Source organism: Ornithodoros turicata, chromosome 4 (genome assembly GCF_037126465.1).
Source record: "Ornithodoros turicata isolate Travis chromosome 4, ASM3712646v1, whole genome shotgun sequence".
Lineage (NCBI taxonomy): Eukaryota > Metazoa > Arthropoda > Arachnida > Ixodida > Argasidae > Ornithodoros > Ornithodoros turicata.
Window position 1 is genome coordinate 46,400,006 of NC_088204.1, and position 24,353 is coordinate 46,424,358.

The following is a 24,353-nucleotide window of genomic DNA, read 5'->3' on the forward strand; positions in this document are numbered from 1 at the left end:
TGCCACTCATTCACACTGTGCGCAGCTTGTAGCTGGTATCGGACAGATACTTATAACAAGGAAGGTTCGTCGAATTGGTGCACCCGTTCGCGAATTATTTAGCCCGGGGATTTAACTGAAACACTCGGTATATATAGGGAGAGAATATCTCTCCGCTTTGAGGGAAAAGCGAAAGATAGCTGGCTTGGTTGTACCATGTCTATTATCTGTGTGTTGTATACCTTCATCAATGTAGGTTTCGAGTGTCTGTTGGAATGAAAATTGCATAGTGTTCGATTAGATTAGATCACGATTATGATTTTATAGTGTTCCAAATGATAAATTATTTTCCTCTGTTGTTTACGTGTTGGAGAATGCGCCGCTTAGAGAAATCGGCTCGCTCCGATATAGTTGTGTGTTCTCTATTAGCATTGGCTATTGTTTGTGTTCCTCTCACGGAGGAGGAGTAAGGACACCGAACTCGGCTAGAGAATGACGTCCAAATTCCACGAGTCAAATGTTGGCCGCGGCGCGGCGCTCGCGTTCCCTCCGGTACTAGGTCCGCGAAATCTCCTGCCCGGCAATGCGCAGTTTGTGCTCGAATACTCCACTGAAAAGCGTTCAAAACGAGCGTTTGTTTAATAAACATGAACAACGGTCTCTGCAGTAATGAGTAAATATTTTCTGATCAGCTACAATCCCTTTTTTGCAGTTTCTATTGCCTCGTTTTCATCGTGTCATAGGTGGGAGCTACCACAAAGGAAGCAAAGGTCGTGCTGAAAAGCCACATTTGAATGGCGTGGAGGGAAGGGTATGTTTGAAGCTCTGTAAAGTCGCCGGACGCGATCTTTTCGGAATCGCACGCTATGTGGGTCGCTGCATAAGCTGGGACTGAGAAAAGCTGCGTACGTGTGAAGCAATTAAGAAAGCTTTGTGCATGTGAGTGCAAGGAGTGGCGGGACGCTCTGTTGGACGGACACGGTGGGGTTCCATAGGTTCTGGGGATATTATCCTGAATGAATGCAAGTTAGCTTAATGGCGACGTTTTAGTGACACTTAGTTTATTTCTCGTCATGCATGTGAATGGCTATGCTACAGTTTTGGGAACACAAAAGAAAGTCGAGATCCACTCTGTAATTCGTTCCCCAAAGTGTTGTGCACACGGAGCGGCTGGTAGAAACGCGCGACAACGCTTTCGTGCAACAGCTGGAATGCAAATGGGGATTAACCAGCTCAATTACATCATTTCCTTACGCTGTGAGGTGTTCGTGGGAAGTAATAATAATCAATACACACCATTCATCAATGTAGATCTCGCAGTCGTGCGTTGCCGGTGATGGAACTGAAATCCTTACTATCCTGTACGATGGCAAACAACAACCTTTGTGCTTTTTCGGGTGTCTTTTTTATCCTAAACAGAACAAAACGTGCTTTCGCGATTCTTGACAGCTTCTTAACTGCAAGAACACTTCGCTTATTGAGACATTCAAGCCATCAAGCCAACCCGGATCCCCCTTCACGGCGGCTTCGATACATTGTAAAATAAAACCTCTCGCTTTGCACCAACAAAAACTGTAGACGAAAAATTCAGAGAGAGATCGTCCCTTGATACACGACAATCGTGTTTATTTATCGAAATATTTTTTTCCTGCTTGCGCTGGACACACTAGTACGTCTGAAACAGAGCATTACAGGAACGTCATTTCAGAGGAGCAAGTACCTGACGGAGCGCGAGCGCCGCGTCGCGGCCACAATTTAGACTCGAGGAATCGGGACCACGCTTTCTCAACGGCGGCGCGCTAGTGTTCGGTCCCCTTACTCCGTGGTTCCTCTGTTCTTCAGCCTTAAGTCTGTGCTAGTCACGGTACTAAATTTGTAATGTTTCTCGTTTTTGTGGATTGCTTCGCAATTATTTTTCCTGCATGTATCTGTTGTGTGTGTGTTGGAGGATGTGCGGGTTTGGATCTCTATTAGTGCTAGCTGTTGATCGTGTTGTGTTGTTTCTCATTATTTCCTTACGTCTGTGCTATTCACTTAATAAGAAACTGATTAATTAAAAGTTGTGTCATGCTGGAACAAAACATGTGCAACTTAGATTCCATGTTGTGCTCGAAATTTCTTACAGCGCTTAATAAGAAACATGGTAATGAGGAAATTGTTAGTGTCGCAATAATGGTGATCATTTCTCAGACTTTTTGTAATAACAGAATTTTGATTGTAATCGTATTGATTAAGATTGTCTTCTTTCACAAAATGCGGTGTCCTAGATTTAATTCCTCTTGTGTTCGTGTCCTTCCTCTACGCGCCCATGGTCTTACAGAGCCTCTGTTGTGTACAATTAGTTACATCTATTACAACTTGTAATTGTAATTAAAACCTGCTATTACAATGGTCACGTCTGAGACTTTTTATAATAAAACTTGAAATTGTGATTGTTATTATATTGATTAATAATACCTTCTTTGATTAAAAGTCGCGTCCGTTTCCCGTTTTGATAGAGTATTGTTTCGCTATTATTTCCCTGTATGTAACTGTTTGCGTGTCGGAGGATACGCCGGTTTGGCTCTCTATCAGTGCCAGCTATTGATTGTGTTGTGTTGATTCGAATTATTTACTTTTTGCGCTATTCTCTTAATCACTTACTTACTTAAAAGTTGTGTCATGTTAGAACAAAACATCTGCAACTTAGCTCGAAATTGTGCTCGAAATTACTTAAACAACTTAGTAAGAAACATGATAATGAGGAAATTATTAATGTTGCAATAATAGTGATCCCAACTAAGACTTGTTATAATAAAACTTCACAGACCTTCATTACACCATTGGCATTTTCACTTATAAATATATTTCCACCTCTACTTTTGTGTATGGCTGTCCTTTGTATGTCTATACTAGCATGTAAAGCACCCACCACATAGCTGTCGCAGCGAAAAAAATTGTGAGTGAAGTCGACCCAGGCAGAAAAATGGTCGAGGGTAAGCACACGCACAGCCCTCCGCCCACGCGGCACCCGCCGCACACAGAAAAAAAAATGTCAACCAAGTCGGCCCACGTGGAAAAATGTGCGACGATAAGCGCACGGGTAGCCCTCGCGCACGCACCGCCCAGCGGTAAGCGCATGGGCAGACCTTCGCCCCACGCGCAATCCACTGCGCGCATGAAAAAATTCGCGAACGAAGTCGGCCCAGGCTGACAAATGCACGATGGTAAGCGCACGCGCAGCCCTCCGCCCACCGATAAGCGCACGCACAACCCTCCGCCCACGCGTCGCCCGCCGACCGCGGGAAAAAATTCGGAGTGAAGTCGGCCCAGACGCTGTAGGGGTTCGAACCAGGCACCTAGGGTCGAGTTTCTCATCCACCGTATACTACTCAGCACACCCGATGAGTGTACATCTTGTACAAAAGAAAGAAAATGCTGAGTTTGGCATGATCGACTTGCAAAGCGCCGTATGGAACGAAAGCGATCTACAGATATTAGTGGCTCGCTTTTGACGAGTCTTAACATCCTGCTTGCATGGCATTTCTTTTTCTCATCAACGCGTACAGAAATCACGACAGTTCTCAAGTTAAAAAAAAAAAAAGAAAAAGAAAGCGGGTACGTAGGGACACTTCATGGTGTCATGTAAAAATGTCTCATTTTGCACCGCCTTTCCTGCTCTAGGGTGTGGTGTAGACTCTGTAGAGGAAGTCTTGTAAGATGGCTCTTCGTATGTTTTTTATGCTACATCTGTGTGCTGTTCGCTGTGACCTACATTGCACATATGGGGCGCCATACGTGAAGGGAAAGAAAAAAATACATGTTCCATTCCTATGCGGCGTGGGTAGATGTCATGGAGAAAATGACATCAGGTAACATCCGCCTCTGTTCAGACCACTCCGCGCAGCTTATCACTCATAGGACATGCGTGTCAAGGCGCTCCGGACCTCGACGGTGTGTCAATAAGGCTTCGAGGTATACGCGCGCAACTGGGAGAGCTATATAAGGTACCGCACAACAACCGATACTTTTATCAAGAGACAATAAAAAAAAATTTTGTTTGAATTTTTCCGTACACAACATTTCAGTTAATATACAGCGTGCATAACGGTTTGATGAATGGCAAAAGGGGTACAGGCAGCACAGGCAGCAAAAGGTTGAGAGCCACTGCTATATGGGCTCGGTATGAAAACTTAGCTTAATTAATAATTCGTGGCTTTCACGTCGCGAGACAACTAGGATCATGAGCGACGCCGTAGTGGTCGTTCTGTGAATTAATTTTAACCACCTGAGGGTTCTTTAACATACACTTAAAAGGACGGTCTCGTACCCCCTGCCCCTCTCATAAAGTGTACCGTTCGATTGCCCTTTGTTGAAAATGGAATAGTGCAAATTTACTCGACAAAGCACGTCACGATTATTAGATAACCGAACCGAATTAAATTGACCAACGTTACAGAGCATGCCGCGATCTGTGTTGGCAACAATAAGAACGGCTGCGGGAAAGTCCATGATAGAATACAGAAATCGTCTGCTTTTGCGCGTGCTAGGCGCACCGGCTAGGAGCACAGGCGTGAGCAGACGACTTTCAGAAGTGACTGGGGACCGCGGCAACTCTCGTACATTTTCTTTCAGTTCTCAGGCGAAAAACGCACATTCTAAGAAGTGGCCCACATGGTGGTTTAGAACAACTATCAGTTGTTCATCAACCTCAGAGACGCAGGAAAGTCGCAGGACAACCCCACTCACAATCCCAAATCTCAAGTTGCCGGTCATCGGAGCGCGCGGTCGCACTACAGATCCGACCAAAAATATATTACGCGCGCATCCATTGCACTCCCCGTTGCACACTCATCATGTTTCAAAATGAAGGGTCACTGACGATGGAGATGGCGTAGGAGTGCGTGTTTATTTAAAAACCGCATTAAAGCGGCAATAAACAGGTATGCAAGGTGCACTTTTTTCTAATGCAGTGTGATCTGTTTCTTACAGTGATGTTTAGCGAAAATTTTTAGCAAACCTACCGAATATTCACTGCACTCTTTTGCGCTCATGCCCTGCCCTGCGATGCCCTGGCGAAAATATCCACACGCCATTTTGACGTCTCGCACCATCAACCATTCAAAATGCGGGACGCCTGTACACTGATTTTGTTGTAATATCGGGAAGTTAGGTCAATTCTAAACATATTTACACTTGTCAATCCCAAGGTAGTCAGATCAAAAGGTCCAAAAAGGCTGCGATATTCCATGTGATGTGCGCACTATGTTTTCAGCGCTGTATTGCTCTGCGTGATCACGGCGACGTTCCCACAACCGGTTCTCTCCGCACGCCGCTGCTTGTGTCAAGGTGGCCCGTCATTGGCTAGGAGTGCCATCTCTCCAGTGACTGGAATGCAGCTTCGCTACACGTGCGAGACGTGTGACGTGAGTGCTCTCCGAGTACGAAGGAGAGACTCACGCGGAATATACTCTTTGAATGGCACTGTTTCATGGTAAAGACGCTCACTAGAAGTAAATGAATTTCATGATTGGGTATCGTGAGCCACGTTCTTTCATAGAGCATAATAATTGGATGCGATTATGCGCCACATTATCGGAGACCCCAGAGTCAATGCACGGACTACATTCTCCTCTTGCGGAAATATGTGTGTCTCCATTTCGAGAGTAAAGGAGATGACTCAACCTAAGGTCCTTCTGCAGGTTCCAATTGCCATGACAATGGCGACGTACCCGCGGACCGATGTCGTGCGTCACGTTGCAAGAGAGTGAAGCGCAGGTTTCGTCTTCTGCTGTTACGGCACGTTTCGACAAATTCCTCGAAAACGACTTGGTTATTCTGAATGAAAGTTTGACGGTTGTATGTGTGGAGTACTCCTACTCGTGCAGTTTTGGCTAAGTTTCGGAATCGCCCCGGCTGTACGGGACCGTCCCTTTAAATCTCAGCCCACGGCACATAGTTTTTAGCGTCCCTTGCGGAGGACGGCGTGGCAAAGCAACTTGTACCCTACCACCAAGTTGCTGCCATCCTCGCACGGGATCGAACCCGCAACCTTGGAATCAGTACATTTGCTTGCGGAGTGTCCCTTATGTGGATATGTTTCTCTGTGTGATTCGTTTTATTTTGCAATTGCGTCAACAGTGCTCTGGATAGAATTATTTTCTCTTATTCTAGGGAATACTTAAGTGAAAAAAGGGTATTCTACAAAGCAGGTGATACCATGGTACAGGACCGGATGGCTGAAACACTGACTGCCATAGGAAAGGACGGGCCTTCCACGTTTTATAAGGGTACACTGAGGAATAAACTTCTGGATGACATGAAGCGCAAAGGTATACGGACGTGTTGCATGTGTCGTACGGACGTGTTGCATGTTAAAGTTTTGTGAATTTTATTCATCTCTTGCCTCACTCAAATGATCAGTGAACCCATATGAGTGACCTCCAGAACATATCAGAATTGGTTCTCGTTTCAGACACTACGGTTTTCTTCCGTTGTGTACCACCAATGGACTTAGTGATAGCAAGTTCATTTAAATATCATGGAAAAGCCGCACGGGGTTATCAGTCGCAATATTATTAACCTCTATAACTTTGATACCCCTGACACATGGGCACTTTTGAACTCCTTTACACAGAGGGAAACCTAACGGAAAGGCGTTGCGTGACATGATACACGGCAAAGGAGAATTTCCTTTTACGAAGCGGTCCTTTTGGGAAGCTGAGATCCGCGATCTCCTTTTCATCTGTAAAGGCGTAGCCTCGAACGAAGGGCGATACAATGATAATACTCTCGAACGAAGGCTAGACCGTGTTTCAATTTTCCCAGTACTCGGAAGTCTGCGTGCAGACATTGCAGCTGCAGTACGTATTTTCAATTCATACGTCGTATTGTTATAATAATACTTTATTGAATAAGGTGCCTGCAAACAGCAGTGCCTATGTTTATGTTTACGTACGGGTAGGCTGGTTCTAGTAGAAATATCTAGCACGATATCTTTGGCTATATTTTTCAAACGAAACACCAAAAGGAGTTCGCTGTTGCCATCTGTCACGTGCAGGAACTCCTTTCGCGATGGTGTCCTTTGAAGCTGTGAAGGACCTCTAATGGCAAGGAGTTCAAACGTGCCCCTGTGCCAGGGGTGTGAGACTATTAACAATGAACTTGAAACATTGTAATGATTCTCCTTATCAAATTGAGGACTACAGAGAAAAATTTAGTGAACTTGAAGTGACTGGAATTAATCGATCAATTCATTCGAACTGTCTAAGCCAACGTTCGCTGGTTCAACAGAAGCCTGAACATACTTCTAAATAGTAAACGAAGACAAATACGGAACGCAAAGGAGAAAGGGTCTTTAGGATAGACAATAATTGATTCATTTATTTATCAAACTGCGCCCATCAACGGAAAAGTATTCCTTACGAATAATACGAATGATTTATTTATACCCTCAATGTTGGGCACTACAGAGGGGTGTGGTTATTTACAATGGCAGAACGGAAATTGACAGAATTGATGCAAAGCAAAACAAAACAAGACCAAGACAAACAACAAAATGGCAGGAGGTTCCAGTCCACATTTGTTTTTTGGGAGGAAAGAATTAAAAACAAAAATGACTGTACTCTTTGGCGCACTGCCAAACGCGTGTGAAAATGTGATAACATTACCAACAGACGAAGAACGACGATTCCATTCCGGATGCCAAAGAAGCACAATTTCACTTTCAGGAGCTTTAACAGCACTCTATGCATACGGAAACGATACTTAAAGGAAGCTGTCAATTGAAAGATGAACAACGTTATGTAAGCCACTTCAAAGGAATCAGGCGATTGACACCTCATGTTATCCGTATCGTTATCGCTAAGACTCTCCGATCTGCTAAAACTCGCGTCTTTAGGTCATGAACGTGAACGTATGTGTGTCAACGTACACGAACATTCGGACGATTCCTCTTCGTCTGGGTGGTCTTCAGTTCTGGTGATGCAGGGAATGGGTTTGTGAATACTGTAGTTGTCCATGCAGCGCACACTTTTTTTTAAACTAAATAACGTTCGCACATGTCCGCACGCAATGAAACGCAGTAATGTGACCCATGCTTAAGGTCGGAGTCACACTTGTTATACATTATACACGAACATCCCGTCATACGTGTATGACGAACGTGTATAACAAACATCCCCTAAACATGTATGATCATACGTAACACTGCTTATACACCGGCAAAATATGTTTTCAAAACACGTATGCATAACCAGTGTGACCGTGTCGTCATACAAGCAAGCGCTCTGACTATGTTTGACAACATAGTACATAGTAATACATGTTGTCAAATACACGACGATGTATTTGGGCACCGCCGAAAAACGGTGATGGACAAGTTGGATAAACGGGCTACGACAGTTTTCGTTCGCACGAGTCAGTGTCAACGACATCGTGATGCGCGTGAGTTATTTTGCACGAGTTAGTTACGTATAATGGCGAATTCGGGTGGTCATTTCTTGTCAACCTTTTTTGACAGATCCCGAGTAGTCATGTTCGCATGGTCACAGCGAAGCAATCTCGCATGTTCGTGTGGCGCTTTCTGAGCGCCACAAATTTGCCAGCTAGCAGTTTTTGCGCCCGGTCTCGAAACGATTAAGCAGCGGGTTGCCCTACTATATCCGGTGTCGTCACATCCGCACTGCAACGGTGGCGCGTGCTCTGATTGGCCCGCACGTCCAAGTTCAATGTGATATCTGTGATATCTCTCATGAAATTTGAAGGCCATGTGTTGTTTTGCTTCTTGAGAGACCACATGTGTTGGGAGGCGTATCGCGTTCGTCTCTACTAAAGGAAGCACTCTCACGTGCCCGGTGGTTTTTCTGGCGGCAGTGCTAGTCGCGTACATGTAACTTTCCTTTCATGCAAGTGCATCTAATAAAGCTTGGCTCTGTGCAACTACACTCTGAAAAAAAAAGGGGAGTCGTAATAACTCCTTTTCGGGAGTAAAAGTCCGTAACTTCCATATGCAAAATTTTACTCCTTTAAAGAGTTACTACAACACCCACGAAGACGGAGTTAAAGTGACCCCCCAGCTGAGTAAAGGGCACTCCAGCACACAACTCCCGCGTTACTCCACTACGATGGGCGTAAAACTGACTCCATACCGGGTGTTATTCTTGCCCTGCCACGACGTTAAATTAGCCCCCTAGAAGGAGTGCTGGTAACTCTACACGCTGCTACGTTACAGCTGCTGTTACAGCTGCTCCCTACAGGGCGCTATGGCGACTCCATATGGGTGTTGAACTAACACCCTATAAAAAGCAGTGGTAACTCCACATGGGCGTTACAGGTGCTCCCACTGGGGTGCTGTGGTGACTCCACTCCTGTGGTGGGCTGCTGTGGTGTTGCTCTTGCTCCCTCTTGGGAGGTACTGTTGCACCCTCCAGGGTGTTTAATTAACCCCTTATAAGGAGTGCTAACTCCACATTAGGTTTACACCCTGTCCTGGAGGGTGTAGGATTAGTGCATTTGGGATGCATATAAGTCTACATGAAATAACTTTTATTACAAATATGACAAATGTATTATAAATACGAAATTGTCTTAATGAGGTATAGCTTAAGAACAATGGGGAAAGTCAGCATGTTGCACCTTTATATGCATTAAAAATACACAACACCTGAAGTAAAAACGAACTATAAATACCTGCACTTGCTTATTCGGTTTGCCGCATATCGCAGACTCAGGTCAAATACCCTGTGGATTCAACCTGAGACTAGGGTGGCAAAAATCAATGACTAGGCAACACATAACATGAACCAACTCCCCAGTGCAAAAATCAAAGAATGATCGTAGAGGGGTGCATGTCTCAGCTATTTAAGGTGCACAGCTCGTATGGATGCCAACATAGTAGATCCTCAACTGTGAACATCACTAACACCGGTTGTGAGAGGTTCTAAATGCTGGATATCACAAAGCATAGGGTTGGCCACCAGTACACTTTGTACTGTGTGACATTATGGTGATAATAATAAAAACCTCGAACCATTGTGAGAGCAACAGGCACAAGTGAGTCAGGTACACAGTGGGACTCAAACGCCAAAAGGGAATACAAAGGCCTGCACACTAGTCTCAAATGCAGGAGCTTTAAAGTAAACCAATAACAGCTCAGATAATATGCTGGTGAAGGATAAAATGTGACAGTTATATGGGGTTTTTGAAATTAGCTTTCACTGCTCTTCAAAAACAAATGATAAGCAGTACTAGACGGCAACGTCCCATAACTACCCCAAATCAGAACTTTCTTGCAGCCGGTGGGCATGTACAGCTTGGGACAAAAGTTTACGGAACACGGCACCTGCGTATTTCTTCATCGGAGCGCTTCCCTGCTAGCTATCCCCAGGCGATCGAATAGGAAACGGGTGGCGGGCTATCCTATCCATCTCTTTGTATGTATGTCGACTCCTTTTTGCTGCTAGGTTGTCGCTCCATTGGAGGAATGCGACACCACGGTGTTCCGTAAACTTTTGTCCCAAGCTGTACATGCTGAAACTTAGAATCAATCATGCTTATAGCCTGTTTCGTTTTGGTAACATATGTGTTTCAGTTTCAGTTTCAGTTTGTTTTATTTTAGAAGAAAGTGCAAGATACATGGTTCCAAGAGGACTGCGAGGGCAAGCCTGTAAATCAGTCCCTGTAAGCTAGACAGCATTAGCATTATATAAGAAGTCTTATAAGTCTTATATAAGAAATGGTCTTGTGGATAACAATAAAAAAACAAAACAAAAAAAGAGAGAAGATACAAAGACTACAAAGATTATAACAAAGGATATTCATGAACGAAAAACTGCATTAATGTTTTTACAAAAGGTCATTACATGACTAAAAAACTGACACTGGCTTACATATCAATAAATATGCAAAACATGCCTATACATTTAGCACAACCCAGACGTTATAAAAGGACATCTTCTCTAAAGATTATTGTATAGTACCATTATATAGGTACCCATTAAGTAGCCGCTTGAATCCACTAAGGGTTCGCATTGCACGTACACCATAGGGGAAGGTGTTCCATATTTTGTGGCCCTGGTAAGAAATTGAATGTAGCATAAAGTTTGTTCGTGGAGTGGGAGCGTTGAGGATATACTCATCTTTCCGTAACAAATAACGAGACGAATAAAATGAGAGGTCAACATTTTGTATATGCAGATGTCCATGGATAACATTAAATAATAGTATGCATAGCCTCAGCTGGGTAAGCTTGTATACATCCAATATACTCAACGCATCAAATGCAAACGTGACACTCTCATAGGCCGGAAGAGAAAGAATTACTCGTAGTGCTCTCTTTTGTAACAGGTAAATAGGCTGTAACTGTGTTGGGTAATACCCCTGTCACACGGGCATTTTCGATCCTGCTAGACCGAACCTGCTTGAACCCAATGCAGGTCGGATGGTGCTACACAGCCGCTTCCAAGCAGGATCGAACTTTGATCCTGCTTGACTCAAGACAGTTCCAATAACAGGATTGAGAATTTCAAGACGGCTCGACGGCCGCCATTTCCATCCTCGACCCCGGTGAACTGTCATAACTTAAGACGGACATGCGCGCGAAGCTACAAATGATGTTTACATCGGTATACGATAAATTACCACTAATATCGCTGTTATATAGGAAACGCGAAATTAATGAGTTCCGTTTATTCATTTGCACAGGTCAACCATTAAATGCGCATTGAAAGTGGCCGTGTAGCAGCGTCAAAACTCGAGCGTGCTCGGGAAGTTCGATGCAGATCGGATTCGAGAAGGATCGAAATGCCCGTGTGACAGGGGTATAAGTTAACCCATATATTTCTAGTGCATACATGATGTGTGACTCAATCAATGACCTATAAATGAGTAGTAGCGTCTGAATCGAAAAGAGAGTTCTAGCTCTTGATAATGCATGGATCCCCGATAGAACTTTGCGCATGACTTCGGTTACATGATGGCGCCAAGATAAATGCTCGTGAAGTGTGACGCCTAGAAATTTTGTTGACGAGACACGAGCAAGGCTAAAGTTTGAAAGCATAACACTGAGGCCGTCAATGTTATTGGGCACAGAGGGCGTTGTGAAAAGGACATAGTTTGACTTCGTAATGTTAGGGACAAGTTTGTTCGTAGACAACCAGTACGTGCATCTTTCCAGAGTGGAATTTGCTTTATCAAAAAGAGCATTAAGTGAGTTACATTCAATAAAAATGTTCGTGTCGTCGGCGTAAAGGACTGACGTAGATGTAGGTTCTAAGTACTGAGGGAGGTCGTTTATAAAAACTAAGAATAAGAAGGCTCCCAATATGGAACCCCGTGGGACGCCTAGAGGTAGAGAACGTTCAACAGAGCGTGTATTGCCAATTGAAACGTATTGAGCCCGGCAGCTGAGATAGCTCTCAGTTAGATTGCGTGTTACACATCGTATGCCGTATCTCACTAGTTTCATTAATAGAAGCTGGTCATCAATCAAGTCAAACGCTTTACTGACGTCTAAAAAGATCCCCATTCTATATAATTTTGAGTCAATATTCTTTATCTTTTCCGTAATGGCTACAAGTGCAGAGATGGTCGATCTTCCTTTGCAGAACCCGAACTGTGAATGCGATAGGAGGTCATAATTATTAAAAAATCTTTCTAATCTTCTCAAAATAAGTTTTTCAAGGACTGTACTGTACGGAGACGCCTTTTCAGCGTCACTATCGTAGGCCTATTTTGACGCTAAAGATTCAACGTCACGAAATGACGCGATCTACTGTGACGCCCTTTCAGCGTCAAAATAATACCCGTTTTGTGACGCCACCTACCAGAGACGCCTACGACTGGGACACCATATAGGCGTCTCGCGACGGTCCCGCTTTTGACGCTCGTATGGCGTCACCGAGGATCCTTTCCGCCTAGACGGGCGGGCGCTGCGCTGGTTATACCTCCTTCCTCATCGGAAGCTGGTAAGAAAGACGTATTCACGACAGCAACACATATAGGCTGTACGTACAGGCTGTTCTTCCAAATGGGCTAAAGAGAACTCTTTATAAGGGCACCAGAGCTCGCCCACCAGCACGCCTGCATCTATAACATGTGATCAGCTAGAAATATCAAATAAAAACAATAATAAAACGTCCATGGTAAATAAATAAATAAATATTAGAAATGGAAAACTCTCAAGGTATAACGCATTTTCGCGTGTATAAATTGCGGTTCTTGAAGAAGCGTAGAAAATAGTTCCACAAGTGGTACTCCGATATGTGTATGCACAACATTTACAGGGATCTACTTTTGTTGGAAAGAGAACATATCATCGACAGTGGTAAAAAGGAAAGCACAACAAGTTCCATATGAATAGCGTAAGCACTTTATTTGCTTTTGGGACCGGTTCCGTTGTGCAGTCCACTGTTTCCAACAATAGAAGCACAGTAGAGCAGTGCCTTACGGAAAGTTCACAAATCTCTACCCCAAAGCGTCCAGCCCCTCTCTCCCCGCCCCCCAGCGCACTGAGTTTTATTACAGTGCGTGCTTAATTTAGGCAAATGTGTTGGTTTTCACTTACACGTTGTGGCACGCCGCACGGCGCCGCCGTTATCCTGTGCGGTACAACTTTCAACGCCATTTTAGCGTTTAGTGCATACCCCCTCCTATCCCAGAAAATACAGATTTAACAGCGCAGGGGATACATTTATTTATGCTGACGCTTTCAACATCCACATTACATTTAAGTCTCATTGACGGCGGTATGCAGATAATTGCAAGCGCCAATACGGGGTGGTTATACGTATACACACTGACACTTCTTTTGTCTTCTGATAACACAACAAAACTCACAAAGCACTCACGAGGGAACCTTCCTTTACAGCATATCAACAATCTTACGCAATTTGGCTGTCATCCAGCCTCTCGCAAACCTGGAGGCAAGTAGTAGCATCGTTTAGAGAAGTCCGAGAAGCTGTCCCTATGATGCAGGATATGTCAGATCCTTAACGTAGTACACAATGAGGCACAAGATTAATGCAGCTTCGAGGGTCGTGTATTGGCTTAGTAGAACACTTTCTGTGTCGTCTGACCCACATACAATTGCATGTTGCTCTGCCCACACTAAGAATGGTCCAATGTAATCGTTGCTACATCCGGCTGCCCGCTTCTCCTACAAGGCAAAAATAAAAATAATTACCGTATTTTCACGCGTATTAGCCGCGGCTTATGCGCGAATTTTTTTTTTCGCGGACGCTCTGCGGCTTATCCACGGGTGCGGCTTATCTGATGGCTATTTTTCCCTGGTATTTTCCCCATACCCCGGATTAAACGAAAGGGCCGACAGTGCCTCATGTTTTTCGGAACAGGACCCCCCTGCCAGTGCACGAACAATACCGAACAGGGGCGGGTCTACATTCGAGTGGACTGACCTTCCGAATACGTTCCCCCCACGCAGCTTTAACAAAAGGGGTGACAGTGATTAATGTCTCCTGGAACACCACTAACTCGTCAATCCACAAAAACACGCAACAAGGGCACAATCTGATCTTAGTAGAACACTAGAACTGACCTCCTTTGTTATACATCATGCCGATACCGGAATGTGGACCACAGGGTTTATGGCCTTCCCTACGGTCTCCTTTGTCGGCAGACCCACAGGAAGGGTTCAATACACCTGACATCAGGATAAAACGTGGTCAGCTAAGCGTCAGTTCTCATTTGACCTGAGCAGCAGCATTCGTGGACACGGCAGTTATAGGTAAGGCATGGCTCCATCGCGGAGGCACAGCGACGACAGCGGCTTCAAACTAAAAGTCGTCGACGTCGCGGACCAGTACGGGAACAGGGCAGCTGGCAGGGAGTACGGCGTCGACGACCGTTGAGAGTCTCTATTGATTTTGTTTGTGCAACTCTGGTTTAGCGCACAAAGCGGTCGCGTCGTATTACCCGCGGCTTATCTGCGAGTGCGGCTTATCTGCAAAAACATTTTCAAAATGTATCAAAAAACGAGTCCTGCGGCTTATCTGCGGTGCGGCTAATACGCGTGAAAATACGGTAGTCCTTATTTCAGCTGACTATTTAAGGTGGTGTGATTTATAGAAATAATGCAAAATGATGCGTTGCAAATCTCAGCTGATGGTTGCTGTCGCCATGGAATGCCCGCCGGGCACGACAGACTTATGCACAAGCAACACTAACTTCAATAAAAAAAAGTTATGTGTCGAAAAACAAGCACGGACCTCTTGTGCAATTATTCTTCTCACCTAGCTTACTTTTTAAGAACATGTAGCTATAGCGGCTAGTATGAATGGGTACCCCGAAAACGATTCAATTCTTGCCTTCTGCATGAACACGTTGCCCGTACTTCCTGGGGTCTCATAATTCCCGGGGTAGACGCTGAACTAAATTTTTGTGCGAACGACGAAAAATGAAATACATTTCGCCATGTTGTCACTCGTGCTATCGTCCCTGAGATGCGCGGTTATGACCTCGCCGAAATTGGGACCATATCCGGACGCTTCAGGCCTTGGTGCTGTGGGGCATAAGCAGTTGGGTAAGAGATGTTGTTGCAGCTCGCGTGCATGAAATTTTCAACATGTATTTGAGACTAGAAGTTCGACGCCCACCCTCCGCGGCATGCAAGAAGTTCGTGGTATTGGCTAAAATTGATGTATCTTGTATTGTACGCGTATCTTGTCGTGCAGTGTTTTGCAGAATCTCTGAAAGGAGAAAAAATATATTATATTCAGCAAGCACATCGCGTGTGGGAGATCAATTATGTTACACTTCCCGAAAGTATTCCCCAGCGAAAAAAACATGTTTAGCAACATGGGAAGCGGCGCATCCGAGCCCCTTCACGCAAAGGGGGCGGTTATGCGGGAGCGGTCCCTATGTCTGAACTCCTTCAATGCGAAAAGCTGCCACGGACGTCCTAAAAGGTGGGCGGGCCCGTAGCACAACTGTCACGTCAATGATCTGCTCGAACAGAGAAAAATAAATAAAAATACAGGACAATTACGGTACTCGGTAACGTGAAGTTCGAGACCAGGTCAAAATTTTCTTAACCGCTTTTAACTAGATGTCGTGAAGTCAATATTTTATTAATAATTATTAATGCACACATGCACTTATAAGCACTTCCGCCAATTCTGTCAGCCATGCGTCCCCCCCTCTCCCCCAGCCACGCAGTGACGCCGTCATGCCAGCACGGCCACCGTGCTGGGCCCGTGCTGCAGGGCCCCGTTGACCCTTCCCCCCCCCCCCCCCCCCCCCACGTGCGACGCACTACGCACGATTACACACGTTTGTTGTAAGTCCACAGCGACCCACTAACACCGCAAGCAGTTGGAAATTCGACTTCCTCTCTTGAATCGTTGAAGCAGTATTCAAAAAAGTACTGACCTAAGCTCATGTGCTGTGTTGGCGCGTGGCCGGAGTAAACGCACCAACCAAAAGGATGAGGTGCAATAGCAATCGCCGACCTTCCCTGAAGACGCATCAATTCGGTGCACTCGCAGCCATTTTCTCGGCAAGTACAGCGGCTGACGCCTCTGACATCTTGGTTGGTTATGTCTGCCATTTAAAACAGTACCTTCCTCCCTTCTCGACATCCACAACGAAAAATACATTTTCAAGCCCACACTTCGGACCCTTCTTTCCTGCCTGCGACGGTTACCAACCTTTTCAAACATCAGTAGACGAGCTTGCCAAGAAAGATGAAAATGACAAAAAACCACGTGAAGTTACCACCCCAGCTGAACAAAGGCCACCACCCACGATGAACATGCCAGCGCACGCAAAGACACGGTGAGAAATGGAGAAGACCGAGGGTCAAGCGTCCGCTTCACTTCCCGCGTTATTCTGGAGAATTCCATTCTTTGTCTTCCACACCCCCTTCCGACCATGTCAGCGTCTCTTTCGACGCGTCACACCAGCTACCGGCAACGCGTCTCACACCATTGCTCACAATATACCTTCTCAGCAGTGACGCTGATCAGGGAGAACAGTTTTCTTTTTATTTTGAATATTACCGGGAAAAGACGCTGAATTCAGGCGTCACTACGAATTTAGGCGTCTCCGTTTTTAGAGTGTAGTTTCCCGGTGACTGTGTGTCTCCCTTCTTATAGACCGGAATAATTTTGGCGATTTTCAGTAGATCTGGAAAGGTGCCTTTTTGAAATATGTCGTTAAAAACTTCTGCTAGTGGGGATGATATAGCAGCAGCAACATATTTCAGTAATGCGATGGGAATATTATCGTGCCCCTTGGAGTTAGAATTTCTCAAGTTTGCAATAGTAGACTCGATTTCCTGGGGATCTGTGGGCTCCAGAAAGAAGGAAATGGGGTTGTAACGTGGAACCGGCATCGAGCATGGTACGCATAACAAGTATGAAACCTGGGCAGTGATCTGGGAAAAGTAGTAATTGAACTTTTCTGCTATTAGTGTCGATTCCGTCACAAGAACACCCACCTCGCCGTGTAGTCCGTTAATCTGGCGGTTGGTCTGTTGTTTGCAAAGAGCGGCGTTAATTGTTCTCCATGTTTTTTTACCATCCCCTGCCGCCTCGTAAATAGCCTTCTGAAAGTGCTTCTCCTTTGCTTCCCTCAGAAGCTTTTGTAGCATATTACTGTATCTGGCATGCCTATGTTGCAGAGACAGGTTTAACGGATGTTTACGACATTTCTTGTACATGTTATTCTTATGTTTGATACTCTTTAGAAGTGCGCTTGAGATCCAGGGTTGCCTAGCAGTACTCCGTTTAGAAGTCGTGACTGTAGTTGAACAGGTCTCCACGATATTCAGTAGGATATCGTAGAAATATGTAAACTTATCAGAGCATCGCTCTAACTCCGAGAACGTCCATTCTACAGCGGATAACTTCTCCCGGGCTTGATTATAATTTATACGTCGATTAATTATGATGTCACGATGCAGTAGCCTTGGGGATCCACGTGAGCTAGTTAGGTAAATAAGCTCGTGGTCAGAAATGTTACAGGCTAAAACTCCATTGGACACGTCATTCTCCCTGAGGTTTGTAATTATATGATCTATAATGGTACCGGCAGACATGCCAAACCGCGTAACAGAGTCGATCAGCTGGTTGTAGCCATATCTTTCATATCTTTGCACTAGACAATCATTTTTTTGGATATCAGTGTTTAAATCACCGATAATAAGCAGGTTCTGCTTCGTCTGCCAACACCAGTATAGGAATCTATCGAATTCATCCAGAAACTGTGATAATGATCCCAAAGGCGAACGATAAAATACACCGATGAGAAGAGGTGTGTGATGGTGCACATAAGCACTGCTGAACGCCTGTGAAGTTTGAATAAGGAGCATTTCGCATAACGGAGTGTTAAATACTATATCGTGTCGTGGCTTGTACTCAATTCCATCACGAATATAAAGAGCCACACCACCATGCTGGCTTGCCTTTCTGTGGGAGTACTCAAAATTGTAGCCAGGTATGGAATAATACACCTGATTTGAACAATGCAGCCATGTTTCTGATAGAGCAACAAATGAGACATCCTTGCTAAATGTGTCAAGAGTACAACGCAGCTCCTCAAAATGCATAGCAAGGCTACGGACATTTAGGTGGACAATGGAATAAGATGACTTCGTTATGTCATTGAACTCATTTAGTGTTACGTATACCATGTATAAAATAAACAAAAAAAAAACACAGAAGAGAAAGTACACACAAATATAAAAGATAACACGTTCGGTCCTGCATCACAGTCCAGTGAGGTCACGTTTGTTCGTTATTCGCATGGCCTTAGAACCATCTGCCTGCCTAACATATACGTGACCGTTCCTGACCCAGACGTATGCATACTTTTTTTCCCTCGCAGTCTTCCTAGTTTCCCATAACAGAGTTTTGTTAAAAGCTGTCAAATTCTCACAGATAAACACTTGGTGACCCTCATGCTTGTCAACCACTGACTGGTATTGCTTTAACATGGAACGCTTGTTTAGCCAGGAATCCCTCGTAAATGTGTCCTTGAATCTGACGATAATGGGCGCACAACGCCCTTCTTTCGTGGGAAGACGGTGTGCGGCTTCTATGTCGGCTGTTGACAATGAAGACACCTCTAAAGCGGCGGCAATGTAGTTTACAGCAGCAAGAATATCTTCATTTTGGTTTTCGATAACGCCGCGGATGTCGAGATTAAATCGGCGTTCATATTGCTCAAGGTCATTGACTGTTCTCCTAACCATCATAAGCTCAGTATTTGAATTTTTCAATTCATCTTGCAACGCTGTTACACGGTCCTCAACGTTGGATAGAGCATGAAAGTTACTATTCTCACGACCTTGAAGTTCACGATGACTAGCTGATAAAGACTCAAATTTCGTCTCAAGTGATGAGAATTTTTCCAGAACTTCCGATGTCATACTGCTGTTTCGCTTTATTTCCGCAAGGATACTTCCAAGGGAAGGTTCATCTCTTTGTTTGGATAACTGACGTGAGTGAACATTACACGTTTGGCACGGCCACAATTCTCGCTCCCTAGGTGTAAAGGCTTTTAGGGACATTTTTGTAACATTAGAACATTTACCTAAGTGGTAATTGTTCTCACATTTCGTGCAGTGAATGGAAGAACTGGAATCAGTGGCGACCGCTTGCATACAAGACAAACAGATCAATGGTGTATCGCCACAGCTGGCCATAGTAAACACTTATCACGGTCTTGTGGGAGGAAGGATATGTAGAAAGTATCTGACTGTGCTCACCTAGTGGATACAAACAGATGCGTCAGCACGACGAATGTACGCCCCACAAGACCGTGATGCAGTCGCCGAAGTCAACGCTTAAATAGCTTTAGAGTCCGCTGGAGTCAGACATTTAGTTGTTGAAGATGGCGCAGCGAACATCCTAGAAGAATGATATCGACGAGCCGAACTTCCCTCTTGGTAATCGGCGATAGCGTAGACGGCTGGAACGTGTCAGCCTTTCCGGGACCTAGTGGTTACAAACAGATGCGTCAGCACGAGGAATGTACGCCCCACAAGACCGTCACAGCACACAATGTCCTTCCAAGTGTGTACAATGTGTATTCCAAGATATTGGCTTTTATACCTCAGGAGAGTCGACACTTGGGCTTGTTGGTACTCCAATCCGAAGGACATAGCGCAGGACACCGACGGCAGAACAAAGAGACACACCACAGCGCTACTAACAACAGGAAATTTACTACGAAAGCACACGAAGACTACAAACACCGCAACTGACACGGAACAGACTCCCGCACTCCAGATAAACCGCGGCGGCGACATGTGTGTCAGCAAACCATCGGTCGCGCTGTTAGATAAGGAGGTGGCATTTCTTGAGTCATGCACGGTGTAGAACGCAGAAGGTGGAGTGCGTGAGGCGGTTCCGTGTCAGTTGCGGTGTTTCTAGTCTTCGCGTGCTTCCCTAGTAAATTCCCTGTTGTTAGTAGCGCTGTGGTGTATCTCTTTGTTCTGCGTCGGTGTCCTGCGCCGCTATGTCCTTCGGATTTTATACCTCATCTTCATTACTGCTGCTGAGGCCACAAGTATTTGCTATAGCCCTCGTGTTTATCTTCTGCACTATTGGCTTCTGGTTGTGCTGGGTCCTCTGCTTATCTGTACACGTATTCGCGACTTCAGCGAAGCCGTAGCCACCTGGCGGAGATTTCGAAAAGCTGCGAGTGCAGGTTCGAGATCGCGTCGGGGCAGGGATGCAGTACAGCAGAACACGTTCTCCTGCTTATGGACAGAAAGCCGGCAACAAAGAATGTATCGAAATCGAAAACAGGAATGTTGCAGTACGAATTTCTTCTCAGCATGTTGGAAATACGCCACGCTTTCTTTTCATCATTTCCTAATCAAGAAGAACGGAATTCTCATATGTGTTGACCCATATCACACTTTCGTGATCGACTGTGTCGCCGCGGTTTCATCATAATATTAATCTTCGGAATACAGAACAAGGAACCGGCATGTCTTTGTCTTGCTGACATGTATGCATGTCTTGCTGACATGTATGCATCTTGCTGACATGGGAACTTTTTGTCGTAATTGTGAAGCATCCGCTAGGGTACAGAGGATAGAGTTACATTTCACATGAATTTAATGCCCACTTTCTGTCACAGGTTTGAAAACGCGGTAGAGGACCACGTACGTACTTCAGTTTAAAGCTCAGCTCCGCCGATTTTCGACTGCGACAGAATGGAGCCACGCTTGGGCTGTGCGCTCGTTTCCGCACAGGGAGCATACATGTGAAAAATTTTCACCCATTTGTTTGTAGTTTTTAAGAAAACAATTTCTTAAATTTCCCTGTTACGGCGGTCCTGTGGTCGGCAAACCCTGACCAATCCCGGCTTCGTCCTGGCTTAGCCGCGCTCGTGGCTTGGCTAACGCCAAATCGTCGGTGTGATGGCGGAGATCTATGGGCGAAGGTGAATGTTTTGGGTGTGTTCCGTGATAATGGCTGTCGTTAATAGCCTCAAAGATAGTTTTGCCGGTCTTCTTTAACAAGCCTTACAGGATGGCCTCGTTGTGCAACGACGGCCGTCGTGAGCGGACATTCTGTGCCCGCAGTGTGCTTCATGCTACCAAGAAGACCTAACACCTAACGTGTGACGTACTCGTACGCATTCTCAATAGCTTTGGCAGCGCACTATGCGCGGACTTGCTGCGCGTGCAGAAAGCACCACCAAAGCTATGAGAACGAGAACGTGCTCGAAGACGAAGTATTTCTTATAAGAAACATGATAAAACGGTGCGGTGGTCCCCGATAGCTCGTGACAGCTATTTCAGCACGATACAGCGGCCATGACGGAGTGTAAACACAAACTGGTTGCCAGGCAGAGCTGGCTAGGTGTGGCTATCCAATCCGCGCAGTTCCAAGTATGACGTCACAAGTGGAACCGCCGCCCGGAAGTTTTTCTCGAATATCTCACGAAGGAGTATGGAAATTTGGAAAGCAATGTGCGTTTATGAATGAAGTTGGGACCACGGTTCTGAATATCACAACGTCTTCATACTTTCGGAACAGCAGCGGAGCTGCACTTTAAGGAAGAGATCCCGCAGACGATTTTCATCTTGGTGTCCGGTTGGGGTGTGAAGCCCATATCTACTGGATTTGGGTATTTTTTAGCTTGGGTAGACTACCTGGTGTAGCGTTTTGAGCAGCATGCTTGTGCTGAAGTAAATTGAAACTCATGGAACTGAACATCAAAAGTCAGTGTTATTCAAGATGTCAGTGTTGGACAACACACATTACAGACTACATACCGACTTTCTTTTCTGTTCCCAAAACCGTAGCATAGCGTGTCACTAAAACGTCGCCATACACCAAGTTCTCTTAATTGATTCACACGTACGCGGATAAAACTTTCGCAGTCCCAGCTTATGCGGCGACACCACATAGAAATTCCCACATATTCCGAAAAGATCGCGTCCGCAAACTTTACAGATCATCAAACACATCCTTCCATCCACGCCATTTAAATGTGGCTTTTCAGCACAACCTTTGCTTCCTTTGGAGTAGGTCCCACCTATGACACGAAAACGAAGCAACAGAAATTGCAAAACAAGATTAGAGATGACCAGAAAACATTAACTCATTATTGGAGAAATCGTTGTTAATTTCTATTACACAAACACTCGTTCTTAACGCTTCTTAGTAGAGTATTCGAGGGCAAACAGCGCATTGCCTTGCAGGAGATTTCGCGGAGCTAGTACCGGAGGGAACGCGAGCGCCGCGCCGCGGCCAACAATAGACTCGAGGAATTGGGACGTCATTCTCCAGCCGAGTTCGGTCTCCTTACTTCTCCTCCGTGCTCGGGAGACCTGCACTCGTCCGCCATCTTGGAATTTCGGGGCGCCACCTATAGTTCACTGGAGTCGCGAATGCACTTGGACGTTGCATCTGTAAAAAAAATCGTGAAGTGCCACCTGATGAGCTGCTCATGCCTGTGTCAAGACCACTTTTTGTGTGGTTATTTATGTTTGCGAACCACACAGCGTCCGTTTATACATATCACGATCACAATATCGCCACCTTATGCAAATAAGAAGGATCATCGATGTTACTCACCAGTATAATTAGCTCGTGTCCTGCCAGCTGGCGACGCAACTGTAGCCTCTGGTCATCTGTTGCCTTATGAACGGCTACCGATTTCATTGTTCCTTCGTGTTTTCCAACCTCTGGAACTCACCGGCCAAATAGAAGTTCCGCTGTCGAAGCACACTGAAAAAAAAAAAAAAAAAAAAAAAAACACAGACATGATACAGACATATCGACGTTCGATAATTTTCCGATTTACGTAGCATTCTTACCTGTAGCGCATTAGACGATAAATGATTCCAAGCTTGCTGAAAGAGACACTTGATGAGTCCTAAAAGAACATGTAAGATGAAAACTGCAGTGAATCGACCACAAATTAAAAGTAGCACACGCACGCTAATGTGCCTACAAGCATACCCGGGCTCGTTTTCATTTTCATGAACCCAGTGGGCTAAGTCGACTGGAAGAACAATAGAGTCTCAAACGAACGCTAATAAACAAAGACACCATGGCCGTTTACCTGTATATACTGTGGCCGCATGTGGTGCATCTGTTACCTAGGAGGGACATGCACTTAAAGCTTCACAAACTTCAACCTGTGCTGGAGCTGTTCGCGCTGGAAATTACCGCAGTCGTCCAAGACATCGAGACGCCGTCATGTTGCTCGACTCCATCCTCCAGCAGCGTCTAGGACAGTTTGAAATTAACCGCTGCAACGGCGCAACGGGCTAGAGCATCACGTGATTCTCTCTTCTGCGCCTGAGGAAAAAATACGCCTTCTGCGCAGATTTCTCCTGTGGCCGTGTCACCGACAAGCAAACGACAATACGTGGAAAAACGTGGGAGCTAAAAGGAAGTTAAGTGGGTGGTACGTTTCGGTGAGGGGAGTAAAATGCATGCCCTGGGAGTTACAAGGGAGTTAAGTGGGTGTTAACTTTTAGCGATGAGGGTGACCGGGCCAATAAAGGTGTTGAAAGGGAGTTAAGTGAGAGTTAAATTTTAGTAGGGGGAGTAAAATTGCTTTTTACTCCCAGTTAACTCCTTTTTTTCTCAGAGTGTAGACGTCATCCTGTCATGAAACACTACATAATGGCGACGAGGATGGGATTCGAAGACTGGTGCCATGACGTCTGAAGAACAGAAGTCCTCCGGAATATCATCAGCTGCGTCTATGTCTACAAGCAGCGCTCACAGATCCATGGCGCTAATAGGTCAAGTAGAGCCTTTCGACGAACCTATTTCTCATTGGCCCTCATATGAAGAGCAGTTAAAGTCATTTCTTCGTGTCAACAGCATCCCCGACAATGACCATGTTGACGGCTTTTTGAGCATTGTGGGAGGAAAAACGTTCGAGCTGTTGAAGAACCT

General features: G+C 45.2%; 1 protein-coding gene across 1 annotated transcript in view; it reads left to right on the forward strand.

Annotated features, from left to right (window-relative positions):
• LOC135392400 (scoloptoxin SSD14-like) overlaps nucleotides 1-24,353 on the forward strand; it is a 511,073-nt gene that overhangs the window by 160,188 nt on the left and 326,532 nt on the right. Inside the window, exon 6 of the mRNA XM_064623115.1 lies at nucleotides 6,133-6,290. Within this exon, the coding sequence (XP_064479185.1) occupies nucleotides 6,133-6,290 (158 nt within the window). The remainder of the gene's footprint in view (nucleotides 1-6,132; nucleotides 6,291-24,353) is intronic.